Source organism: Lichenostomus cassidix, chromosome 4 (assembly GCF_008360975.1).
Source record: "Lichenostomus cassidix isolate B80296 chromosome 4, HeHo_3.0, whole genome shotgun sequence".
Lineage (NCBI taxonomy): Eukaryota > Metazoa > Chordata > Aves > Passeriformes > Meliphagidae > Lichenostomus > Lichenostomus cassidix.
In genome coordinates, this window is record NC_139484.1 from 19,663,183 (window position 1) to 19,683,674 (window position 20,492).

Consider the following 20,492-nt stretch of genomic DNA (forward strand, 5'->3'; position numbering starts at 1 on the left):
GTATAATATGGCTTTTTGTCATTTAACTCTACTAATATGAATGTTTATCATCTGGACAAAGCAAAACTTCCCAGAACTCTGGGGGCTTTTTTTGTGATAGCAGGCTTGGTATTATGTCATGGGAGGAGGTGCTGCTGTCTTGTGTTTACTGGTTTTTTTGGTAATACCATCTTCTGTAGCTTGTTCTGTCATGTAATCACTCCAAGTACCAAAATACTGTGAAGTGCAGATGGTGATCAGATGGATTTTTGTCCACTCTGCTCTGTGAAGCTAAGTCAAATCTGTTACATCATGGACTATCTATTTGTCTTTACTGTAGATCAGGCAGTCTGTTTTGTGTGGAAGGTTTACTGGGGAGTTCTAGAAATCACTCTCACAGGTTTTTCGTGCTCCTGCCAAATTATACTGAAGCTTATGTTCTTTGTGGTAAGGGTCTTTTTTACACTCCAAATCCTATTCACTTTCTTGGCTCAGCCAAAGCTTGATAAGCATTTGAAGCTGGGCAGAAATAACAAGTAGATGAATCTCTTGTGAAAGAGAAATGCCAAGTTATCCCATCTAACAGGAAAAGGACTAATAATCACACCACCTTTGAGGGCAGTTAAGCCATGGAGAATATCGTGGCTGTAGGACTGAATAAATTATGTGTAACCACTGAATTTAAGATGAATCATAAATTGGGTGTGTGTTAGAAATTTGTTCAAGGGGCAGTATAGTCAATTTAACAATTGTTCAGTTGCAAACACATACTGAATCATGCGGTATATAATTATATATTTTTCTGAAGTGTGGTGAGCAGAGTGACAGGCTGAGGGACTCAAGTAACTGGTTGAGTTCTGATTAACTTGTATGATTTTGGTACAAAGCCATGAGTGTGTGGTACAGCCAAAGCTGTGTCAACTCACGTTTTGAAGGAAGATCATGATTTCCTAACCATAGGCATTCCAAGTCTTCAAGTGGCTTTGTCTACTAATTAATCTGGAGCTAAAACCTCCTAATTGCAGGATTTAAACTAGACGGTGTAAGCTGCTCGGGAAGGTTTTGGCCTCCATAAAGAGCTCATTTAAAAAAGTGAGCTTCCATGATCAAAAATCTTCATGTTTTGCCTGGAATCTTTGAACTGATGGCTATCTTTAGACATGCTGCTAAATAGTTGTCACACAGATTGTACTGTTCTCAGTACTTGGTGTATACCACATTTAAACTGTTGAGTTGGGCAAAAAATAGGTAAATTTTGACGTACACTATCAGTTGCAGGAAATGGATCAACTATGGATGGTTGTATAAAGAAAATCTGTCTTTAAAAAAAGCAGTATTTTTTTAGAATTTGCAAGGTGGCTGTGGATAATGTGCTTAAAGACCCTGTTAATAATAGATTTAACAGAAAAGTTGAAGAACTTGAGAAATACTGAAATATGAGAACACCAGCAGCAGATAATTTAGAATTTAGGTAAATCCTATAATGAACCCATAGGGAATAATATCCTTCCTGTGAAGCTTGTCTTCCATTTTCTGGGCAATGGGCCTGTTTCCCAGCATGGAAGAGTACACAGCATGTTTTCTGCTCACTCTGATTTGTAAGTGGTTGTAAATTGGTTACTGGTTGAGAGTGTGAATGCAGAGAATGAGCACAGCTTTGGTCTTAAATTAATTTCTGTATGCATGGCTATGGAAGGAAGTGGAGAAAGAAGGGATCTGCAGGCCGAGAGGACAAGTGATCACCTGGTGGTGGGGTCACAGTTTCTGTGCTTGGAACAAGCAGGTGTTAGTCAGAAGAGGACATCTCCATGTTTGCATTGTGTGCATTTAAGTCAGAGGTCTGATATCTTTTATATTATCCAGTTGAGAGTTTTTTCATTAATGGTTTACTGAATACTGTTTCATATGTTTCATGTTGGACCTTGTTGGTAGGTCACCTAAATTACATTACATAGACGGATTCTCAGCTACTAGGTGAAAAACTGAGATGTATCCTGTTCAAGGACAATTTCCAACAGTCTGCTCTTCAGCTCAGCATCACTTCAGGAAGGAGAAACATCTTTCCTAGCACTTGGAACAGCAGTCAAGTGCTTTCAAGAAGTAGCAGTTGAGTAGGTTATTTTTTTCCTCTGGAAAATTAGTTGCTTATGGAGAAAAGAAGGTGCTATGAAGTCTCTTAGGAGGACAGGGTTATACACTGATGATGCATACTTTTGAAGTGCTTTGCAGAAAATGGTTCTACCCTGTGAGACTTGCTAGTGCTCCCCTTGCAGTACCTTGTGTGTAGAAGGAAGAGCTGGTTTCTGGACAGATGGAGGTCTGTTATTAGAGTTGCAGCCCATCTGCTGGTATCAAATCTGTTTTTACAAATGCTTACAGAATCTTATTTAAATCTGCCTTGCCAAAACCTTTAATAGGATTTAGGGACCCTCTAACAAGGCTCTCAGGTAGTTCATGTTGACTTCTCAAAATAGATCAGTGTTCCTGCCTGTTTACAGCGCTGTTTGTCCTTCAGGGTTTTTCTCTTGTCCTTCAGCAGAAACTTAAAGCAAAAGTGAAATGTTTGGTCAATATGGAACATATTCATGCACACAGATGCACTGACACATTTTGTATAGATAGTTGGTAACACATGCACATGTGTATGCATGTGTGGGGACACACACAGTCTTTCTCAACATGAAGATGCCTTGTAAAAAGCACATCCTTCCTGAAGGCTGACATGAAGTGCAGAGAGCCAGGTATATCATCTCACTTGCCAGTTTCCCTAGGATCACCTTGCCTTCATTTGAGGCAGCAACTTATCATTTGTTGCCTTTTGTATTGGTCTGTGTAGGAACAGTTGTTCCATGGACAACTCAAATCCAGCCAGCTGCCTGCTCACATCTCTGCCATTTCCTTGGAATGTTCATGTGTCATGATGCGGTATCAGGGTGAGAACAGGGTATTGTCAGTTATGGTTCTCAACTGGAAGTGTATGAAGTTGCTTTATAAGATTAGTCACTGATTCCCCCCACTTAAGTTTTTTTAGCATAAATCTTTGTAAAGGTTTTCACACCTAATAGGAAGATAACACTAACATTTTAAATTGTGTTTGGTGCATACAAAAAGTATGCATCTCACACCTTGTACTACCATGTATGAGTAGAAAGGCTCTCTGAGAGCAAAATTACTTTTATTTTCCTCCTACAGAAGAGTACTCTATGAATAAGACTTGATATTTGTTACTGTGCTTGAATTAGCATTTACTTCAACTTAGAGATAAGCAGAGTAAGGATCTCTCAGCTTAGGCCTTGGTCTTAGAAACATAGCTTTTTTGTGTGTGTAGTTCTTGACAGCTGAAATGTAGGCCTCTGTTCCATCTTGTCTGTTTTTCAGGCTAGAAATTCAGACTTTCACAATAATAATTAGTCATCACTTGTGTGAATAATAGCTTTACTCCCAGACAGGTGAGTTCATAGATAAGATATCCATGGTGTCATCTATTTGCAGACCTTTCAATGTTCTGTTCCTTATGCCATATCTCCCTTCTTTTTTTTTTTCCCAAGAAATGAACTGAAAACCTCATAACTGTCTGAGCAGTCAACACACTTTTTTTCCTGTTGCAACTCCTGGCTTTCTGTGTTACTTCTATTGTAGAGCATATGTAGTTGTTTACAGAAGTCTGAATTTCCAAGGAGCTGGGAATATTACTTTTTTGAGCACCAAAGACTGAAGAAATGGTGTGCAATAGACCCTCCAGATGGATAGTGCCCTGAGGCATCCTAAAGGCTGAGAATGTGCTCACTTCTTCCCCAGCTGTAGGGCTGCTTCAAAATAATTCCTGGCAATTATCAGAAACTAAACCATTGTTCAGTGTCAAGGCCAAGGACAGTGTTGATGGTCTATTTCCATCAGTGATTATTTGGACTCTCATCACTGTTTTCACCAAGTCCCAGGCAGAAGAAATGTGTGTGAAGATGTAGTTCAGCTTAGGGCATTGGGTAAGAAAGCCACTGGAGTATTTGTAACAACCGAGTAGCTGCAGAGAATGCTGGCTAGGTAGTAACTTATAAATTGGTTGGATTTTTTTTTTTTTTGTTTCAATTTTCATAGCAAAACCCACACAAACATACAAGTGCAGTTTAAAGAAATCTTGGTGAGTGGGGTGATCCATGGGGGAGTTTGTTAGCTCTCAAATATGTGCTTAAACAAAAAAATCCTTGTGTTGTAGTAGCACAGCTTCTTTACCTATATAGACCTGAGTTAAAGCAGTGCTGGAGGAATCAGATGCAGGTAGATGTCTTTTTTAAACTTGGTTCTGTATTTCAGTTTTCTCTCCATTATCGAATATTATTTCCTTCCCAGGCAGGGCATATGAGATAGCTGTTAGTATGAACTGGCCTTTAAATACCAGGATTTTTTTCTGGTTGAGTACACTCAGAAGCTCTCTTTCTTCGCATGAGTGTGTAAGGGTGCTGCTTTCAAATGAAGAACACAAATCTCTTTTCTGAATCCAGTGCATTTTTCACAAGTACCCCACATGAGGTCATTTTAAGTATGGAAAAACTGCTTTGATGTCCCATAGTGATATATCTTTTCTGTTAATTTCTTTTTCCAAAATGTCTCATGGTCAGACATATGAGGCTGAAAGAGATTTTTTTTGCTCAGATCCACCTTTTTCCCACAGGTGAAAGAAAACTCAAAACCCAAGTGAACCACACAGTTTACTCACCTTAATGGCCTAAAAAGCCATTTGTTGAAGGATTGGAGGTGAATTTATAGGATTAAAGTCATGCTTTGAAATAATATATGGTAGGGTCAATCTTTATACTTGTTAAGAGTATGTTGACTTTTATGTTATTTACAAATATACTGCAAACCTAGAACTTTTCTTTATTACTAAGGTTAGTGGGTATCCTCCCCCACATTCCCCCCAGTATCGTAGCATATTAACATAGTATTTCTGTACCTATCTTTTGAATGCCACCTCCAAGAAAATAGACAACTCTTACTCACTTGGCTTAATTTCTTGCTGATCCAGTTGTGCTGCCTTCATCACACTGGTTATTACATTACTGCAAGAGGCTATCTCACCAAGAAGAAGCATTTTAAAGGAAAATACCATTCTCTGTTACTGAGACTGAAAGGGTTAGCATCTGACAGAATCTGAGCTCCTTGGTACTAGAGAATTTGTCTGATGTAGTAAAAGTCATATCACTTCATTACCATGGAGAGCCCTTTAAGCTAAGCTTTTAAAAATCTACTCTAGAGTAAGTTTATCCATTAGTGAAACTTATTGGTAGAGTCACTGGATTTCTAGTCTGTGGCAATTTATATCTTGGTGTTAAATATTTGAGCATTATTCTTCTCAAACATTGGGGACTGATTATGGATAAAAATATAATTATAAAATAATGTTGTGAATGAAAAAGCAGTTACTGTACTAAGTAATTGTCGCTGCTTCCTTGACTTGCTGACCAGAGCTTCAGTGTTTTATTTGTAGATAGCTTTAGAATGTCACAGATGGTGGGAAGCAGCACTTACTGACTTAGAATAGTGCTTTCTAGTGGCTCCATGACATTTAAATCAGGTGCCTGCTACTATTTCTGCTCCCCTGACAATAGCTTTCATTCGCTCTTCAGCTGTGTTGGGAGCTGTGAGTGAGTAAGGACAGACTTCAGTCATGACCTTTTTATAGTATGTGAGGAATGTGTGGCTCTCGCATGCAACAATGGAATAACTGCTGGACTAAAGCTGGAGGTGCCATTCTTAGTGGTGCCTTTTGTCTGATAGACAGCACATCATCACCCCATCGTGAAGTTATGCTGTCAATAGTAAGATGCCTTTTGCTCGTGGTTATTTCAGGTCATTAGAAGAGTTTAATTTGTTATGTGTGAATGAGGGTGTTACTGGCTCGTGTGCTGTTTGAAAAGTGTCACTATTGCCAAGCTGCTTTTTAGTCCTGAAATTTCCTTTTTTTTTTCTAAAGCTTGCCTTAGTCACAGGTCTTCTGCTCCTACTTAGCAATTAAAATGAAAGTTGCAAGTATGAGAAATGCATCAAGGAGACGTGCCCTCTCTGAGGTGGAGCAGATCAACAGCAAAATAAGGGAGTTGCCCAAGAATCTTACACCGACAATTAAACAAAGAGAGGGATACAAGAGTCATGCTACGATTTATGTGGATTAAGCTTACTTTGTAGTGATAATTATATACTCTTCTGAATAAAATTTTAATATCAAATGTGAAACATCAGCTACCCTCATGTATAAAAAAGCATTCTGCAGTTGCCTAGAAAACATGACTTTCATGATCATTATATACAATTTGGACTGGATTTACTAGTTTGCCTAACATGAAGCTTCAGATAAACAAGTTTATCTGGTTCTGGTGATGGAGACAGAAGAGCAAAGGAGGGAGTCAACACTAACCCTTGCTTGTCTTCCATTGTGTGCTCAGGCCATGCCAAAAGCTGATTTCTCTCCACCTTCCAGGAAAGAGAGCAAGCACTTTTGGAGTAAAAGAAACACTGCTTGTCCTGGAGGTGCGAGCCAAGATTCTCAATATGTCACATTTTTCTGTCTTCCAGATATGGGAATATAATACTGATTTGAGGCTTTGGAAGGAGAAATGCCAATATCTCATTGTTCATCTGTGTATGCTCAAATAAAAGGCCAACATTTATGCTTTTGGTAGTGTTTTCATATTCTTTGTGTTTTCTCACAAATTTGAGCTAGTTTCTGTTCTTTACTTAGGGGATCTGAGCTCAAGCAGCAAGCTATCAGTTTGAAGAAAAAAATGCAGTTTTAAAGAAATTTTCTTGATGCAGGTTGAGGATTTGCCCAGGAGCATGAGATTTTTGTTTTGCTGACATTTCATTCTGTCTGCTGCCTATGGGGGAGAAAAAGGAAATCGTGGAAGAAGCTAATCTATTCCACAACAGGAGGAGGGGAGAAATACTTGGGTGATAAAACTAATCTCTGCTGACCTCTCCAAAATGGAAGAATAGTGCTAAGGTAGTATTATTATCAGGTTGCAGGTTGAATGTAAAGCACCATGAAAGTGTGTGTTTTTTCTCAAAAATTTTGGTTCACCTGATTTCTGGCAGCTCTTTAAATACTTTGAAAAAGAGGGGGGAGATGGGATTTGTATCTCATGGGGCTTTTGGTCCCCTCTTTGTATCCATAGGAGAAATGAAAAAAGTGGTTGTGACACAAGGGTTTGTTTCCTTATCCTTCAAGACAATAATTGAGAATAATGTGCAGTAATTAACTTGAGAGCAGGACTCTAAAAGAAAAGAATTCTTTAAGCACAGTTGACTTGATTAGCTTGTGTATTTGACTTGATTGCATGCTTGACTATTTGCAAATAATGCCTTATTTTCTGGATAGTCAATGCAAATTGGACCTGCAGCTATAGGAAAACCACATTTTATGTGTGTATTTGAAAATAAGGTTTCAAAGACTACTGAAGTGCAAGCTTTCTAACTTGGCTCCAGGGTTCTGCACTTAAGCCCAGTTTCATCAACAGCGTTATTTGGGATAAACTAATTGGTAGATGTAGTCCAGATCCTGTTCGGGGGTGTAAGATGTGGGCCAATGTAAATAAATAGGATGGATGCCAGGATTCTGAAATTACAGGGCATGATAATGGCTGAAGGTGCTTACGTTCTGAAATGGGAGAGACCAGACTTTCCAAACTGTCCAGGTGTAGCCCCAGTTCAGTGTCATTGAGACTTGTACCTGTCTAGTGCTTTTAGAAAGCACTTCATACTCAGTGAGTGCTGAATTAAAGTGTCAGTGTTTTATTTTCAGGCAGCTAATCATGGCGTAAGAATGGTGACTTTTAAGAGGTTCTCTTGGATAGAATTGTCTTGTTAAGCATACTTCTGCCTTCAGGCATTTATATCTACAGAGGAAGGGCCAAGAAGGGGCTCTTGGCTCATCTGCTGAGAGAAAAGTGCTCCTCAGAACCTGCCACTTTTAGCCTAAGTGTCCCTGTGGAGGGCAATATTGGTCATATTCAGGACAGTTAAAGTCAGCTAACACTGTTTTATATGGGACAAATAAGGTGGTTTTTTTTCTCCTCAGAAAGTATTTCGTAAGTATATAGAGCCTTCTTGCTCGCTCTTCTCTGTTTTAAGTTTTGTCAAAGGATAAAAATGAATACCAGAGTATTTAATGTGAATATCTAGAAATTCTAACAGTGTTTGATACTCTAAATTTTTTTCACTGCTTTTTACACATCTAAAAACACCTGCACAGTGTGTGCCTAGAGCAGCTGCTCTTCACTTTTCTTGGCACCATATCTCTATGAAATACCAAGTATGAGGTGTAGTGCAGGCATTTCTGTTAGCTGATGTTAAAGGACAGCTTTTGACTAGAAGCTTTTGTTCTGAATTTTCAACATTGAGCAAAAATGTTTATGCACAAGGTAAGGAAAAAAGCAAGGGATATGTGTTACTAAAACCAAAACACCAAGCATTGGTTATGTTGAAGCAGTTTAACCTTTTGACTTTTAGTCTGTTTTTAGGAGCTTTTTGACAAAAAATATTTGTATTGCACTCTTTAATAATCAGTTATAGCAATAGCTTCTTAATATTTTGGATGATGACAGCTCAGTAAAATTTGGAAACAATAGGCCATTAAAATTTCTTGAATTCTTTGTTGCTGTCAGGGACCTTCAATTTCATATTTCAAATTTCAAACATGTAAGGAAAAATGGTGGTGGTTGGGGGAAATGAGAATTTTGAGCCTTTAACTTGTATTCTGCATGCATAATTAAAAAGTGAGGTGTTGTGAAGACTTTGTAAGTGGTAGGGAAAAAAGCATATACCTTGCAAACAGTCATTTTGACAGAATTACTTAGCGTGAAGGGCTGCTCCTGTTGTGCTTTCCCTCTCACTTGGGGCAGAGCAAGTGTGAGGCTACCTCATGGGCCACGTTGGCACTGTCTGGACACTGCATAGCTGGTGAGCTTTTAACATGGGTCGCTGGGACTTTAAAATGAGACTTTTAAAAGCCAGGAGGTCACTGAGCTTGTTTTCAAGCGAGAGACTGAGCCCCATCCCACACATTGGGGAGTGTGTGAGCTGTCTGTCTAGAGGGAGCAGCTGGCATCTGGTGCTCATGAGGTAGACAGGCTCTTTTTAAAAAGTGTCTGAGATATGCCTCTGGCTTAGGCAACATTTTTCCCCGTGACTATGCTGCCTGCATGGCTTAGGGCTGAATGGTGCCAAGAAATTGCACTCAGAGCTTGTTAATACAAATGATTTACACCTGAATTTACTCTCTTGTCCTGGAGCATAAAAGCTGCCTCCACACGATGCAACTCCTTTCCTGTGGAAATAGTCCTCCTGTGCGGTCTAGGAGTAAATTCTGCCCCAGAACAAGCAACCTGTCAGGTTCGTGTCTATGCATCTCCTGTGTTAACTATTTTAATTTGTCCACTGTCTTCCTGCACTGTGTTTTGCTCTCTGCTGTGCCATTGTCCCTGTTTGAATGTGCTGGGACTGTCATCTTGTGTGAATTTTGGGGGTGTGGGTAATCCATGCCCGAGCAATTCATGTGGAGTTCATACCACCTGTGACTTGCTTACCCTGATCCCATCTCCAGCTAAGTGTCCATGTGGCTTCATATTAAGATTCCATTATAACACTGTCCCAAGAAAAGGGAAAGTGTCCTTGTCCTTGGAAGGTGCACCTTTCAGTGTTCTTTAACTTGTCCATATTCTTGTCACAAGGAATGAAGGGAACATGGTGCAGGATTCCAGGTCTTGCTTTTCTTAGATAAAGAGGAGACAGGGAGAGGAATTGTTGCAAGAAAAATGGCCTGATATGAACTAAGAGTCCACTGAGACCTCTGCCGGTGCATTTCTTTGCCAGTCAACCTGGCACACTGAAAAATAGGGACTGCCAGGAGCATGGTTTTGATATAGTATCCGACAAAAACTTTTTATGTTTTTCTCTTCTAAAATTACCTTATGGTGCAATTTATCATAATGTCCAGGTATTGCTAAGAACCAAAATCTTTTGTATGTATTGAGCATTTAGGTTTCTGTATTCATAAAGGAGCACTCACTATTGAAGTTTCCCCGAATCTAAGGAGACAGCCAATTCGGAGGAACTGTGCATTGTAACCATCAACATTCCTTCAAATTTCTTCTTGTGAAAAACATCAGGCACAAACAAACTGGAGAGAAAAGCAATATCTATTGAGCCAGCCACTTCCACGGTCAGTTCCAAATTGGTGCCTGGCTGCTAAGAGGACTGCTGTACAGGTGGAGAAACTTGGTCACACATTTTCCTGCCAACAGCTTCACCCCAGCTTGCCTCAGTCAGTTGCTTGGTGCTAGAGAACCATTTTGAGGGAGGTTCTTTAATCCTCATAACTGGCATCCTGGTCCACCCATTGCTGTGATAGGTAAGCACTGCAGTTTAAAGACAATTTTGAGGAAGGAAAAGTTATCCTGGGTGGCTGGGTGGATATTCATACTGCTTCTTAGTGTGGTCAAGAAATTGTTTGCTGTAGGATTCTTTTACTGTGGATGTAATCTGTTTGGGAGTTTCAGCAGACATGCTTATGGTCTCTGTTGTATTATTAAATAGGGAATTGGCTTATATCTGCTACAGAACAGCCCATGTTATTTAATCACAGCTGAAAGGATGTGGGAATTTGCAGGATGGGGAAAAGGGGAGTGGCAGAGAAGAATTTGGAGGGGGGATTGTTATTGTTTGTGTTATGCTCAGCATACTCCTTTAGAATATTTGTTGCAAAAAGTTTTCATTTGCAGTTCATGTGTTTTTAGTCCCTAGGAAGAGATCTTTTAATCTGAATAATCCAGATCACTGGATTCTAGATGTACATACTGAAATTTGAGACAGTGACATGGAATCGCAGAATTTCCTGGAACACATGATAGACCAGACACTCTGTGCCAGGTGTATGTGAATATCATGCTGACTAGAAACACACTTGCCTCTGGCTTTCCATCCATTTATTGCAAGTCTGTATTGTTCCTTACCTTTCCATTTTGAAAAGTTTATTTTTCACTTTGGGAATTCAGATGTAATTTTTCTTTTAAATGTGACCTGAGTTTGCTTTCCCTTCCAATGTCTTTTGATGATGACTTTTGAATATTAATTGTTGAAAATATATGTGGCTTAGTAAATATGAACAATAATAGAATGCTAGAGACTGGGAAGTTTTGAAATAAGGAAAAATAAGCTGCTGAAAAGCAGCCAGAAATGTATAATTTTTCAGAAGTGTAGTATGGAATTCTAGCTAAATATAGCTTTTAAGCCTGTCCCTCTTTAAGTTTGTTAGGTTATATTCATATTAGGTTAATATCCATGAGTTAATATTGAGCCAGGATTGTGTGGTGATGGCGAGGCTCTGGAAGGGGGGGAGCCTCCAGCAGTACCATTGTGTCATCTAAACCTGTTCATATCAGTTACTGATCTCCAGACAATAAGCATTGCTTGTGGAACTGTGTTTTTTATTTCCAGCAGCAAGTTTGGAGCTTTTGAGACATAACAAACTTAGCAGTGATGATTGACAGTACACCTTAGGCTCTTACTATAGCTCACTGCCTCAAGATTTTGTTCTCTGAGGTTTGGAGAGAAGCACAGAGAGAAGCCACTGCAGCTGTATCCTAATTAGAAACATAAATTAGCATGAGTGCTCGTTTTGAGAACATTTAGTGTTCACAGAAAGCAGGGGAGTAATTAAGCAGACACATGGTTTATTTGCTCCTGAGCTTATCAAATGGATGAAGCTTTGACTTCGCTGGAATATGTAGGGATGCGTTCTTCAGTTTTCAAAATGGTTTTGGACAACTGAATATTATGTTGTAGTATGGTGAAAATGGTTTGGCTCTTTGAAAAAATATTGAACCATAACCTCTTTTATCCAGGGAAGAAAACCTTAATTTGTTTTCCAGTGAAATAAGTGAAATGCTGCTAACAGTTTTACTTTGTTTTTTAACTCCAAGGAGAAGCTGAATGTAGTAGTTCACTGTCAGTTCTGTAGCTATTTGGCTTGTGTGCATGTTTGCTGCTAGTGCTTCTCATAATATGGTCATGAGATACTTATAAACAACCTTGTGAAAGGAAGAAGTGCTTCCTTTCCTAACAACAGCTTCACTGACTTAAACCTGTCAAAATCATCTTAATAGCTGATTTATTTTAATAAACCTGTAACTACTGATTGATCTGTCATCTTTATAAACAGAGCATGCTCTTGCCCATAACATATGGATTAATGCCAGTTTGTTGAGTTTATTGTTGTACAGCCTACAATATTAATATGGATCATTATTTTTTTAACCCAAAATTTTCTTGAGTAGGTGCTCAATTCTTTATCACCATAGTGAACATTTTGTATTATTTATATTTGATGGGTTCTGTTAATGCTGGAGACTTTTCGTGACTGAGATTTGAACATGGGCTATTATTACTTGAATACTGCATGCAAGGAGAAGAAAACTGTTTAGTCTTACATCAGTCTGTTTATTTCCCAGGTAACATGCATGTGTCACTAGCAGAGGCTCTGGAGGTTCGGGGAGGACCATTGCAAGAAGAGGAAATATGGGCTATTTTGAATCAAAGTGCAGAGAGCCTTCAAGAACTATTCAGAAAAGGTAAGCATTTTTTAAGACTGATAAATACCGAGCTGGAAACATTTTGGTTATGTTCACGTGCCATGAAAGTAAACTCCTTTGTCCTTCCTAAGCTCTAAACCCAAACAATAAGTTGCTCTTAGGTTGTCTCTGGGTAAGTGCCTTGCTGCACCTCAGCCCAAAGGATGCTTTCAGCCATTGCTTCATGTTCTGCCAGAACCTGTGGCACATCCCATTTCTTGTGGTGGTAACTTCAGTTATTTTAGACTCATTGAAATGAGATGGAAACATAGAAAAAAAGTGATAAACAAGTCTGAAACCATTGGAAGCCTTTGGTACTGGAGGGGACATTGAAATGGATACAGTACTGTGCAGTCATGACCAGTCTGCTCTGAAGAGATTTAGCCTTAAGAGAAGCGAAGGGGAGCAACAGAAAACTTGACCAGAGGGCTAGGTATGATTCCCCAGAATGCAGGTGGTAACACCTTCATAGCTCCTGAGAGGAATGTGGTGTTGTCTTGTACTTCAAAGGACTAGAAGTATTTCTTCACCCTCCCCCCTCCGACATTAGGGCACTCCAAGTTGAGCATCTGCAATTCTGCTAATAATATACATTTTAGCACTATGTCTGAACATGGAACCTTTCTTCTTCCTCATGTGTTCCTTTCTTTTCTTTAAAATCTGCAAATCCTTGAGGCCCTTCCCTCCCTTTCTTGCTTTTTTTTACAGCAGTAAATGCTTAACCCAAATATTGAACTTTGGTACCATCTTTACCTTGTTCTCAGATAAAGTATATGTTCCCATTATGCATCTTAGTTTTTCAACACTGTTATGGGGGTTCGTCTCCTTATATCTGAGCATGCATATGTAAGCTTATTCAGTTTTATTAATGAAAAATCAAAGGCTTATGCTTTGAAAATAGTCATTGTTTTACCACATTACTATGCAAGGGGTGCGTCTTATTGAGGACAAAATATTTTGTACTGTTTACAAGTATTTGGTTTAGAATTTCATCAAGATTCAGAGTTTGTTTTGGGGTTTTTTTTTTTAAGATTTGGTTTAGGAGATCTGTCAGGTCAGACACTGGGTCTGTCTTGTGCATTGCACAACCTCTGAGAGTTGTCTCTGTTGGATATTTCACAGGCTCCAGAGAAGGCAGATGTGGGCAGAAACTGCTATATGGCGCTTGGTTTCTGATCAAGCTTGACTTAGCTTTACAATTACAAATTTTATCATCTTCTCCAACATGGTTTTTGGTAGATAAATTATGGGTAGTTTTGACATCCCATTCAAATGTACCTTTTCCCCTTTACCAGCATGCTCATAGCCCATAGCCCATATGTAGTAAAAAGCGTTCCCTATAAGGAATGCTGAGTTTATTGTTGCAGTTTGACCAACTGACCTGTCCTGCTGCTTCTCATATTGCAAGAAGGGGAAAGCTGGCATCTGCTTTCCTCTGTCTTTCACTCTTTGTTGTCTCTTGGAGACAGTCAGGAGAATTATTTATTTTAAGAGAGCAGATTGCTAAGACCTTGACTTAAGAGAGTTCTTGAATGATTAGAGGTTTACTCTTGTAAACTTTACAGGAATTAGCACATGGAGCTCCATCTTTTAATCCACCTGCAAGATCAGAGTTGTATGAGCACACAGTAGTGAAACCACTTAAGACTTCATCCTAGGTCTAAATTTTTTTCAAGAAGGAAGTCTCCACTGTAAATAGGAGCTCACTCTTTCTTATGCTGAGAGTAGTGCAGAAAAGTTATCATAATCACTATGAAGAGATGCATGCAAGCATCAACAATCAGAACACAGTCAACCCTCCTTCAGAAGAATGAGTACTGAAAGATGAGAGCACAAAATAGAAATCTGCCCCAGGACTTCTGATATGTGTTTTTAAGGCAGTGAAATGTTTGCCAGCCAAGACTGGCTAAGGTGGCAGGAGCTTCTGATCTTACTTCCTATCCATGAAGACCAAAACACAAATTCAGATAAAATCAGTGCCAGAAGAATCTGTCTCTTTTTTGGAGATGAAGCTGTTTTATTGAGTTGTTTTTCTGCTAGTTCAGCAAACTATTTTCGGTGCATGCTATTAATTAACCTGGGATATTGCCTTTGGTAAAACACACTTCAAGAGACACTCAAATGAAAGAGCTTTTCTGTGTAGCTAAGGTTGATAAAGGTAATCTAATTCCTTCCAGCAAGAGTTGGATAACCAGACAGCCTTTAATGAAGATTTGTCTTCACTGAGGAAGCAATCTAGAAACTTTTTTTGTCATCTTGAATATCAGTTTCTATGCTAGCTCATAAAGGTGTTGTTGGCATGCAGGAACAGAAAATGTGGAGATTCCTGTAGGCTTGTGTGACTCAATTTTGTTCCTTATTTGTGGAGGACTTGTGGAAAATGGGGGATCCTAAAGAAATCTTGTTTTCCTTGGTCAAATGTCAGGCCCATTCCTTCCATGCATATGACATGGAAGAGCTATTTTATGGCAAAGGGTGAGTTTTCAAAATTTCTCAGAACTGACTGATCACTCTTGGGCAGAGGGTAATACAGCAAGCTTTTAGCTTCTGCAAGATCACAGCATGTTCAGCTTTGACAAGCTCCCAAAATGCTCTTCCTCCCTGTACAGAGTCCTGAGTCTCTGAAAATGCTGTTCTGTAACAAAAGACAAGCTTTGATGAGTGTTTTGTACATTAAGTAACTAAAAAAATTAAATAAGGCATATTGTTTAACAGTCTGTACTCCAGCTGTTTTGAAACAAGGGGGATAGAAAAGGCCATGGAAAGAGTCAACTCTTAAATTGCCATCTGTTGGCAGCATCCCCACACCAGCCCAGGAGCCACACACACTTAAAAGAAATTACCAGCCCAAGTTACAATTTATTTATATATGTAATGCTGGTAGAGTTTTGGTAGTTAGTTTGAAGTTGGGAATCTTGCTACTACTCTGTGAACTGAGAACCTGTTCTTCAATTAATTTCTTACTCAAGCTGGTTTCTGGAAATTAGGAAAAAGTGTCCAAAACAAGCTTCTGTTACACATTTGGTGACTTCTTGATATTTAAAAGTTCTGCATGTCTTTTAGTGAGTCTGTCTTCTTATCCATCAGAGTACTGAATAAAAGAAGCACAGAATGAAAATCCATTGTCTTATGTGGCTAATTGCATATCACATCATGTCTGATTTGGTAACAGATACAGGAATGTGCTTATTTTTATCCTTCTTTGTGTTCACAGTTCTAACAGATGTTGAACTCCTTAAAAATACTCCACAAACTTATTTGGAACATTGTAAAAAATGAAAGTTTAGATTGAAATGCTCAGTTGCTAATCACCAGTTTAGAAGATCAGCTATGGTGGCTGTCTTGTCAGCATATTATAAGCTGTTAAATGAAGGAGAAAGACAATCTAGGACTCAGTTGCAGATCTGACATCAGTTGCACTGGTGATGTTGAGATTAATCTGGAGATTTGAAAAGGCCGATACCAGACCTGCCCTTCTCTTACATCTGTTTAATTATCTGCAATAACTATTTTGTTTTTGAAAGGGTGTATCAGCTGTTTCAGACGTGCTGTATCTTGCACTCAGAACTCCATGAGGTCAAAGGAACAAGTCTTTGAAGTAATCTCAAATGTGAGTGTATAAGCATAAGGAGAATGCTGTGCTCACTGCTGCTGAGAATTAAAAAACAGGCGTCCCTCTAATTTGGTAGGTTTAACTGGAAAAGATTTATCTAAACTTGAAAGTGGGAAAGCCTTCCTTCATATGTCACTTAGGCCACTCCTGTTCTAAAGTGTGCATTGAGGATTCTGAAAATAATCAGACCTTAAGTTTGGAGACATGTATCTAAAGGAAGGGGGAAGAGAAGGGGGAAAGTGAGTCTGATATTAAAGATAGGTTGAGCAAAGAAAAAAAGCCTTTGTAAGTTGAATATCTTGCAAATTGGTAGGTGAGAAATTATTTATGTAAAGAAAAGTTATATCATCTGAAAGTGGATGTGAAGAAGGAAGATTATGGCTTTCAGGGACCTGTAAATCTTGTTGACAGTCAAACTACTGTAGCTGCTTAGCTTGATTAAGTGTGATGAAAAGAAGGGAGGCAAAGCGTGAAATATGTTGATGGGGACTAGTGGTGAGTCCAAAGTAGTCATAGACCTAGTTGGGATAGAGCAGGAAATGGATTGGTTTGGTTGACAGGAGGGAAAATGCAATAGGAAGGGAAAAAACCCAAATCCTCATTTTCTAGCTAGCCCTTGTTGGCAGGCGTTAAATGATTGTTTTTTCCCTTTGCCAGTAACTGTTAGGGAATGATTTTTTTTTTTTTCATCATCTGGTGACATTTGATCTTTTGGTTGCTGAGAATGAGAGAGATTGAGTTTTTGTAATTTTATTGCTGTTTCAATTTTTTTTTTTTTTCTATTCCTCATCCCTTCCTCTATCTCCACCCACCCTACTCATACCAAAGAGGCTTGGTGACTACCTGCACTCTTTGCAGAGCTCTTCTGGATGTAGTCAGCATGACAGTGAAGTGTAGTGTGGTGTTTGACTGACTGGGGGGCTGCTCAGGGGCAACACGTGGGATCTCAGAAACTAGTTGTTCACTCTGGTATCCTCAGGAAGGAGTAAATTCCAGTTTTCCATCCCATCAGAGCACTCCCATCCCTTAGTGCCGAAGGGAGAGGAAGCAGAGACGCTGCAGTGCTGCTTGCCCTGAACACCAGGCATGCAGGGACATGCTGCACCAGCCTGGGGAGGAGAGGATTTACAGCATAAGTGGTCCTGTGCGCTGGCATAGTCCTGGCCAGGCTGCAGATGAGTCAGTGGTCTGCCTGCCTCCTGGCCTAAGCATTCACATTTCATACACTCTTCTGCTCTAGGAGAAATCTTACTTGTCTCAGTGAGGACTATGGAGGGAAGCAAAGACGTGTGTTGAAAACCACGAGTATATTTTTGGGTTGTTCTGTGCTTCTTAGAGACTTTTTTTTGGTGTGTGTGTGTGCCTTCTGTGCTAATGGCTGTGGCCTAAGAGAGAAGTGGGAGAAAAATATCCTGAAGGACTGACTTGAATTGTGACTGTAGCTTGGGAATTCAAAGTGACCTGCCATCAATATTGTAAAATAGATGCATTTCAAATATCTGTCTTCATGTCTCTTATAATGTGGTGGGTCTTTTTTATCTTAGGCTATTTGTATGCTGTTAAAGCTCATAAAGGTTTTTTTTCCTCTCTCATGTGTTTGGCAGATGCTCTGTAGCTGAAGATTATTTCTGTTTTTATTGTGTTTAAAGCCTGTTCACTCTCTGACTTTAAGTAAGACCACACTATTTATCTCTGTCTTGGCACTGCTTGATATACTGTGCTCTCACAAGTGTTTTGTTACCGAGCTGCATAGTTCTGGAGTTAACTCAGAAGGCTGGCAGCTCTAGCACAGTTGAAAGCCCGTTGGATAGAAAATTGACCAAGAGCCATATCCTGAATTCCAATGCATTTAGAAAAAGGGGTTTGAAACTTTTTTTTTGTCATTTTCCTCTGTATTTTCAGGAGAATGTTACCCTTACCGCTCTTGTACATTATTCTGGAAGCCTAAACAGAAGATGACATGAATATTATAACTGGAAAATAGTTTCTCTTGTTTTCCTGTAGTTGCTGGCTATTTGATACATAGCATCTTTGTTCTTTTTTTCGTCCATGGTACAAACATGTTAAAGTAAGACTAGTTTTACTGAAAGGTATTTTCTTAGGTAGATCTACCTAGTTGGAGCTTTGAGACAGTTGTTTTGGTTTATGATGCATGCCTTAAGGAAGGAACTGGAGAATGAGTTGTTTTATCCTTAACCTTTGAAACAGTAGATTTGATTCCCTAGATTTGTGATGTAGAGAGTATGATCTGCTATGTTAGTTATAAGCTACTAACAGAGGAAGCTGAGAAAATGTCAATAAAACAAGCTTGGCAAAATCAGTCCTTTTTCTACACTTATTATTTATCACATTAGTTTTACATTGCTTCAGGTCATGAATACTCTTGAGTGGAGGTGGATCAATAAATTTAGACTCCACACCTGTAGGGGACAAATGTATGCTCTAAACTTTGTTTAAATTAATATTGGGAAGACTTCAGGCTTAATGTGTGGTGGTTTTGATTGTTCTTAAAACCAAGCCAATTTTTTTGTCTTAGTATGTTTCAGAATATGCAGAGTTTTTATGTATTTAAGGTATTTGTAATATAAAATGTTAAATTAAGGTTAAAGCCTCTACATTACTTAAGGTTCCTGAGCTGGGACTTATGAGCAGAAATCTTATAATATTTAAAGATGTTTCTTGTTCAGGTTTTTATATCAGTGGTGTATACACAGAGAAATGGTGAAAAATCCAGTAGTTACCCACAGGATAATTTTTGAAAGTCGATGGCCAACTGAGATAGCCTTCCTAAAAATGTTTTCAGAAGGTTTGCTATATAATGCAGTATTTTCTTAGTACGTATAATAGGAATCTGTCTATCTTTAAATTCCTTTTGTTTAATATCTGAACTTGCTGCCACAACAGTGAAGGGCACTTGTTCTGTTTGGTTCAGAGGAAGTGGGGTTAGAAAACTGAAGGACTTACTTGGTAGATCCTTTTACACCTGGTACCTGCAATCAGTAATTTAATACATTTCCTAGGAGATTAGAAATATTCTAGATTACAAGATAGTTCAGCAGTCTAGGAACCAGCACTGTAGGAAAATCCTGAGCTGGAGAGTGGAAAATGTTAGTGGTGGTGCTGAAGGAGGAAATTATTATTCTGCTGGTTTTGCTTACTATGTCAAGGGAAAAGGATGTGTCATTCAAATGTGTGTTTCCTCAGATCTTTGATATATTGTGAAGAAGAAGACAGAGCTATTGCTTCTTTGCCTATGAAAAAATAAATGTTAACTTTTATTTTTACCTAGATAAAACCTTGTACCTCCTTCAGTGAAACCGTGTTGACTCATGTTTGAGGTGTAGAGAAAATATTTTGACTCTAGGAAACGGTCTCCCTTTTTCCTGCCCTTTTTTTTTTTTAAGGTAGTTTGACAGCAGTATCATCAGCCATCAAAACCTAGCTGGCAAATTGCATATTCTTGGTCACTTTTGGTTCTGCAATTTCAGTAGTTTCAGTACTTGATATTTTCAGGTATTTGTAATATTTTTTAGCTTTAGACTAAAACGGACTACTGTGCCCCAAAACTCTTCTGTTTTGTCCCCTTCTATTACCCACTCTGTTTTGCCTTTCCTACTAGCTATGTCTACTCTCTTCAAAACATTGTTACTGCAGTAATGCTATGTTGGTATAGGAGCAAACTCCATTCCTAATGTAGTCATTAGCCTTCGTGACATGCACTACAGAAAGGGAACATTTTACATGCCAACTGCAGCGTAAATGAAATAACTTCAGGACAGGAGAGATTTGTGAGCATTTTAGCAGGTTTTTCCTGAGCTTCCTGGTATGAATAATAGCAAAGAATAGTCAAAAAAGATAGGTGTTACTCCTCAGTGTGATTAAAATTGAGGTGGTTGTTGTGGTTATGAAACACCACAGGTGGAAAAGGAAGCATGAATCTCTTCCACTAATGTAGGCTGATCATAAAATAACATCAAGCAAGGGCATCAAACAATATTGCTTCATTTTCAGGGTGGTTTGTTTTTTTTCCCCTTTTCAATTACAGCTGATCCTGCTGCTCTGGGATTCATCATTTCTCCATGGTCTCTCCTGTTGCTTCCGTCTGGCAGTGTGTCATTTACTGATGAAAATGTGTCCCAACAAGACCTGCGAGCATTCACAGCACCGGAGGTTCTGCAGAACCATTCCCTGTCATCTCTGTCAGATGTTGAAAAGGTACAGTGCCTCTTCCTTGGCAGACAGCTCTGGTGTTTTCCTGTTGAACCCTTCATAAAATAGCT

General features: G+C 39.0%; 1 protein-coding gene across 1 annotated transcript in view; it reads left to right on the top strand.

Annotated features, from left to right (window-relative positions):
• Positions 1–20,492, top strand: part of PTPN13 (protein tyrosine phosphatase non-receptor type 13) — a 116,125-nt gene that overhangs the window by 17,270 nt on the left and 78,363 nt on the right. The window contains exons 3-4 of the mRNA XM_085058147.1: positions 12,480–12,599; positions 20,258–20,427. Of these exons, the coding sequence (XP_084914273.1) occupies positions 12,480–12,599; positions 20,258–20,427 (290 nt within the window). The remainder of the gene's footprint in view (positions 1–12,479; positions 12,600–20,257; positions 20,428–20,492) is intronic.